Below are 6,837 nucleotides of genomic sequence, written 5' to 3'. Positions count from 1 at the left end.
GTTGAGCTTTATTCCGGTGTCAGGTCATACTTGAACCTGTTCTGAAGTTTTTTCCTTTTGTTCAATACTATTCAGGTCATATATGAACCTATTGTTGAGCTTTATTCTGGTGTCAGGTCATACATGAACCTGTACTGAAGATTTTTTTCTCTGTTTGTTCAATACTATTCAGGTCATATATGAACCTGTTGTTGAGCTTTATTCCGGTGTCAGGTCATACATGAACCTGTACTGAAGATTTTTTTCTCTGTTTGTTCAATACTATTCAGGTCATATATGAACCTGTTGTTGAGCTTTATTCCGGTGTCAGGTCATACATGAACCTGTACTGAAGATTTTTTTCTCTGTTTGTTCAATACTATTCAGGTCATATATGAACCTGTTGTTGAGCTTTATTCCGGTGTCAGGTCATATATGAACCTGTTCTGAAGATTTTTTCCCTTTGTTTGTTCAATACTATTCAGGTCATATATGAACCTGTTGTTGAGCTTTATTCCGGTGTCAGGTCATACATGAACCTGTTCTGAAGTTTTTCCTTTTGTTCAATACTATTCAGGTCATATATGAACCTGTTGTTGAGCTTTATTCCAGTGTCAGGTCATACATGAACCTGTTCTGAAGATTTTTTTCTCTGTTTGTTCAATACTATTCAGGTCATATATGAACTTGTTGTTGAACCTTATTCCAGTGTCAGGTCATATATGAACCTGTTCTGAAGAGTCTTTCTCTATGATTGTTTGAGTGTTGTCAAGTCATATATGAACCTGCTGATGAGCTTTCATTCCAGTATTATCAGGTCATATATGAACATGTTGATACACTCTTCTTGAATTTTTCTGAGTTTGTTAGGTCATACCTGAACCTGCTGTCAGAACTTCTTGATATTCCCCAGCGTTGTCAGGTCATATATGAACCTGTTATAGCATCTTTTCCTTTATTCGGTTCTAATGAGTCATGTGAGAACTCACTACCGAAATCTCTTGTACTCTGAATGTTGTTTATCAAATTTCACTTTGAGTACTCCCCGTTGTGTCTGATTCTCCAGCCGGATTTGTCTTCCCCAACGAGTTTGTTTTTTTTACCATTTGTCTGTCTCCCTGTGGACCACCAGCATTCCCCACACATTGGTCTGTCTAAGTAGCATTTCCTGTCAAGGGTCCACCATATCCCTAGCAGATAAAAATTACAAAAAAATAATCATGCATCCATGCATATCATATCATATCATATCATATCATATCACCTAATGTCATAGGGATTCAGTATCAAAATCCGGGTCTTCTTAGTATTTAACCATCTCCCACTATGATCATATGAAGAGTGCCCTGCTTCATATTCTCTAGTGAAGATACTTAAATAGGGGCAACTGTCATACCCCGATTTTGATCCTGAATTTTTTCCATTTTTTCATTTTATTTGGCATTTGGCCTAAAGTTCATTTGCATACATTCGTGACCAAAGGCAACCATTAACCTCCAAATCCTTAATCATGTATCCATAATCATTTCATCATTTTCAAATTAATTCTAGGAGTAGCAAATTAAGTTCAATTTGATTTTGATCCAAAATTGACTTTAGAGATTCAAATTGATTTTGAGGATTAGATTAATTTTGGAAATTATCTCAATACCTTTTGTCAATTTAATTTTAGAAGTTTCAATTAATTAGCCATGGTTGTATTATTTGTTGGTAGGCCATTTAACCACTTTTTTATCACAAAAAAATTCTGCATGAGTTTACAAATTTCAGCCAAGTTGGAGTCATTTCATCACATACAGAAAAGAAACAATATTGGACCCGGTCCTGTCCTCTTCAACAAAAAATTGTGCCAGTGTTGTAGGTGAAATACCAGATAAGCATCAGTTACTATATACTCATAGGTGATTTACAATATACCCCCTCTTTCCATAGTCATATACCCTTTTAGTCACAAAATATTGGGTCATGACAGTAATTTCAGCAACTTGCAAATGAGCTGTGTGACACTTTACACCTATATAAATATCAGCATACATAATTTGAAATGAATATCAACAAACTATAATACTCATCACAACTTAAACTGCTACAATATGCTGCAATGGCATTGCGTAACCTTTTCGTGCTGGGTTTGTTGCTTCTAGTATGCCTCTCTAATCTGATTCAGGTTTCATCTGAGCATGAGATAGAAATGGAAGAAGAAGATGAAGAAGAACTTCAGCTACCTAATGAGTTGCTTACTGTGCGAGACGGCAACAGAAGGCTAATGCAAGACATAGATTGTGGAGGATTGTGCAATTCGAGATGCAGTGTACATTCAAGGCCTAACTTGTGTAACAGAGCATGTGGAACTTGTTGTGTGAGGTGCAAGTGTATTCCACCTGGTACTTCTGGTAACAGGGAGCTTTGTGGAGCTTGTTACACTGATATGACAACCCATGACCTGCACAAGAAAAACAAAAGCAGCAACAACCAACAATCCGCAACAACTTTCCTCCACACCAACCATAACCTGCAAAAGAAACACACCAAACCAGAACAAATTTGCAATTTTGAGCCAATTGTGATTAAGAATGCACAGATGCCCCTTGGTCCCACTTCCATTTTTATGCACGGGAGCAAGCGAATGCCGGGCACAGTTATTACAAAATATGTCGTTACTAATGAACCTGGTGGTAGGAAGAGGGATGAGATCTTTGTTGTTGTAATTGAGAAAATTAGTGTCACATTCAATTCTAGTGGATATATACTTACTAGTGAGATTGATGGAACCATTCAAATGAAGAGCTATCTTACTGGTAACCCGGAGATTCGACTTGCACTCAATGAGGACCTGAGTATAGGAACAAGTGATTATGGAGGTTCTGGTGCTGTCATTTAAGGTGATTGTAACTTTCATGAGTCTGTACATCTTGATAGTTTGGATGTTGACCGAACTTTATCTTTGGTACCATCAGATGGTGAATTTCCTGTCATGAATTATCGTATCACTCAAGCATTTAAGCCACCCTTTCGTATTAGTACTTTGATTGAAGAAACAGGACCACTCAAGGCTGAAGTGACCATTGAAGTGCGAGCGGAATTCAACTCAAACATCAATGCCAACACTGTTCTTGTACAAATGCCACTTCCTGCATTTACAGCTCGTGTCAACTTTGAGTTAGAACCTGGAGCGGTTGGACACACAACTGATTTCAAGGAAGCAAATAAAAGACTGGAACGGGGAATAAAAAAGGTTGTTGATGGATCCGAACATACTTTACGAGCAAAGCTGACGTTTTCGCAGGAATTACATGGAAATATCGTGAAAGAAGTCGGGCCTCTTGGCATGACATTCACTATACCTATGTACAACTCTTCAAGGCTTCAGGTGAAATACTTGCAAATAGCGAAGAAGTCGAGGTGGAATTGCTAAGCCGGTTGCATTCGCCATATTTGCTTGCGTTGCTTGGATACTGTTCTGATCATAATCATAAGCTGTTGGTGTATGAATTTACGGCGAATGGCGGCTTGCAAGAACATCTTTATCCTGTCAGCAATAACAAACCATACCGCCATAATTCATGTTAACCGTGGACCTGCATAACCCAAACCATAGCAAACCAGAGCTGTGATCAAAACCGAAACTGTTTTTGAATCTTCAATATTTTTTTACTGCAGTAACACAAAGCAATTGGCAAGTCAGTTGAAATTTCAGAAAAATCCCAATTTAGCATTAAGACAAAATTCAAAGAGAAAGCAGGAGTTCATATTACCATTTTCGGATTGTAGCATCAAATAGGACAAACTCGTTTTTGAGCACAAAAAGCACTTCTGGAAATTTTCTCCATTGAACCTTTGGGTACCAAATCAAAACCCTAATCTGCAGAGCATAAATAGGGAGAAAGAGAATCAGTGAAGGGAAAAAAAATCGGAGGCGGACTAAACCCCACAAAAAGAACCCTAATCCCCAAATCAAAAGAAAATCGGTATTGAAAGAGGAGAAGGAAGAAGATTTAAGCTCACCTGACTCCGTCGTCGTCGCCGAAGGTGAGATTTCCACTTGATTTCTCTCTTTGAAGCCACGGATTTGCGCTCTCTTTGGCTAACGTTGTTGAGCGTCTGAGTGAGCGAGGTTGAGCGATGGGTGAGCGTTGATGAGCGATTTTGAGAGCAGAGAGAGATTTCGTTTGAGAGAGTTTTGAGGTAGAGAGATTCTGAGATTGAGATTTGGGAGGAGGACGATGAGTTTCGAAATTCGTTTGCGTCCTCCATTTTCAGTTCTTTTTTTTATTATTATCATTTGCTCTTTAATTAAACATTATAAGACAGACCATTTAACTCCATTTAAGTGACCCTTTAGTGTTCCCAGTGGACATTAACGTTGGTGTTTAACAATGATTCCATTTTTTTTACTATTCCCAACTCACTAGCCTCTAGAACCCAACAGCCAAGCGGCTGGGTTTAATTATGGTAGTCCAACAGTTTTCTTTTTTATTAATTTTTTTATTTTAATTCTAATTTTTAATCTATCTTGGTTTATTTATCCAAATTAGCATTAAAATAATAACTAGTCATAAGTGGCCTGGTGGAGAGGGGTGGTTTCTATGGTCTTTAGTGGAGTAGGTGGGTTCGAGACCTATATGTAGCATTTTATTTCTTTTAGCATTCATTTTTCATGTTTATGTTTTATTATAATTTCTCCTATACTCATGGTTTCATTATTATTTAATAGCACAAATTTGATTTCTTTTAATTTCATCATCCATTCAAAACCATTTTAAACTATTAAAATCACATTTTTTTCTCGATTCAATGTCGAGCTCATTTCCATACCCTTGTAAGTCGATTGCTTTTAAGCATCGCCATCAACCTCACATAGCTTACTCTTGGGCTTTCTTACAATGAGCCGGTTCTCTTGCACTTACACTCATGCATTGCATTATTTGTTGTTTGGGTCCGATTTAATTGTTTCATGATTTTGAATCCCCATGTGACAAAATGTACTCCACTTCCCCGATGTGTAATAATTTTGTACTGTTTTATTTCTTTATCTGTTTGACTCTTTAGTTAGATACTAACACAAGAATAAAACCAACCATTTCCAAAAAAATACAAAAATAAGGACTCGATCCAACGTCGAGTATTTTCTCAATAAACAAATCAAGTCATTTCTCCCTCCTATTCCATTCCAGTTCTTTCAAACTTTCATCAAACGCTTGATTTCAACGTCAAGCCATTTTTTCTAATAAAAACTCAAAAAATATTAATTTATAGTTAAGACCTTTTCAATAAAGGTGGAAATGGAACGTGGTGTATACCGCGCACTCCTGAGACTAGGATTCGAGATGTATATCTCGTCAATCCTAGCTCTCGCCATCATCCAAACTTATCCACTTTGTTTTCTCTCAAACACTCATTCAAATTTTCAAATTTCTTTTAAACGTCCATCATTACTTGATCTAGTGTCAAGTCATTTTTCACAACAAAACTCAAAATACTTAATTCTTATTTAACACTTTCTCAATAAAGGTGGAAATGGAACATGGTGTATACCATGCACTCCTGAGACTAGGATTCGAGACGTATGCCTCGTTTATCTTAACTCTCTCGCCATCATCTAAAATTGTCAATGTGGTTTCGTCAAACCCTTTCTCAATCAAATCTAAGATGCCTAAATCTTATTTAACACTTTTTCAATAAAGGTGGAAATGGAACATGGTGTATACCATGCACTCCTGAGATTAAGATTCGAGACGTATGCCTCGCCAATCTTAACTCTCGCCATCTTCTAAAATTGTCAATACGGTTTCTTCAAACCCTTTCTCAATCAAATTCCAAAATACTTAATTCCTATCTTAACCTCTTTCAATAAAGATGGAAATGGAACATGGTGTATACCATGCACTCCTGAGACTAGGATTCGAGATGTATATCTCGCTCATCCAAGTTCTCGCCATCACTCAAAGTACATCCAACCAATCAAACTCTTTTCCCGCCGCCGTGCGATTAATCAAAAACCTTTTTCATAAACGAAAGATATATTGTCTTAAGTGATACAAAACAATGTTTCGGCCACGATTGTTGAGTAGAGATAAATGACGCTTTTCCGAATGTAGATTTATAAATCCGTTCGATGTGTGGTATGCGTCCACTCCTCATCTGTTTTGGGTAAAACGATGTTTTTGTCGATTAATACAATATAGCTTTCGCTAAAATCGACCAACACACAAACATTTTTCTACCCAGAACTACGTAAGCCTTGATTTCTCTTTTGAGATAAGTAGGAGCAGGATTTATAAATCTTGTCAGGCCCACTAATAAAAAAACTTAGGTTTAGTCCTTCGTCAAAAAACCAAAAACATTTCTTGTTTCTTCTATTCCTTCTTTCCCACCTAATAAACTGAAAAGCCTAACATTTCAAACTAACATTAATGCACACAACTGACCTAATGGTTCCCGTTGAGTACAACGGACGTGAGGGGTGCTAATACCTTCCCCTTGCGTAATCGACTCCCGAACCCTGATATTGGTTGCGATGACCATATCTTATCCTTTCTTTTAGGGGTTTTATCGATATTTTCCCTTTCCCATTTTGGGAATAAATAAAGTTCGGTGGCGACTCTGTTCAGTCCATCATTGCGAGCGTGCGATCGCGCTTCGCTTTGAAGTCGTATCCCCATTTTTTTCGAGATGATGGCGAGAGTTAAGATAAGCGAGGCATACGTCTCGAATCCTAGTCTCAGGAGTGCATGGTATACACCATGTTCCATTTCCACCTTTATTGAGAAAGTGTTAAATAAGAATTAAGTATTTTGAGTTTTGTTGTGAAGAATGACTTGACACTAGATCAAGTAATGATGGACGTTTAAAAGAAAT

At 37.3% G+C, this 6,837-nt stretch overlaps 2 protein-coding genes across 2 annotated transcripts; both read left to right on the top strand.

Annotated features, from left to right (window-relative positions):
• Window positions 1–2,040: 2,040 nt before the first annotated feature.
• On the top strand, window positions 2,041–3,085 carry LOC127085434 (uncharacterized). The gene is made up of 2 exons (XM_051025945.1): window positions 2,041–2,861; window positions 2,937–3,085. The coding sequence occupies exon 1, from the start codon at window positions 2,081–2,083 to the stop codon at window positions 2,858–2,860; it is 780 nt and encodes a 259-aa protein (XP_050881902.1). The 5' UTR covers window positions 2,041–2,080; the 3' UTR covers window position 2,861; window positions 2,937–3,085.
• Window positions 2,954–3,394, top strand: LOC127081337 (AP-4 complex subunit mu). Its single transcript, XM_051021604.1, has one exon. It carries the CDS (start codon window positions 2,954–2,956, stop codon window positions 3,392–3,394), a length of 441 nt encoding a protein of 146 aa, XP_050877561.1.
• The last annotated feature ends 3,443 nt before the right edge of the window (window positions 3,395–6,837 follow it).

Source organism: Lathyrus oleraceus, chromosome 5 (assembly GCF_024323335.1).
Source record: "Lathyrus oleraceus cultivar Zhongwan6 chromosome 5, CAAS_Psat_ZW6_1.0, whole genome shotgun sequence".
Taxonomy (NCBI): Eukaryota; Viridiplantae; Streptophyta; class Magnoliopsida; order Fabales; family Fabaceae; genus Lathyrus; species Lathyrus oleraceus.
The sequence above is the reverse complement of the archived record's forward strand: the minus strand, read 5'-3'. Positions and strand labels throughout refer to the sequence as shown.

Bases quoted from the DNA above. Each gene is read 5' to 3' on its own strand.
- LOC127085434 (XM_051025945.1), top strand. From the start codon at position 2,081: ATGGCATTGCGTAACCTTTTCGTGCTGGGTTTGTTGCTTCTAGTATGC.
- LOC127081337 (XM_051021604.1), top strand. From the start codon at position 2,954: ATGAATTATCGTATCACTCAAGCATTTAAGCCACCCTTTCGTATTAGT.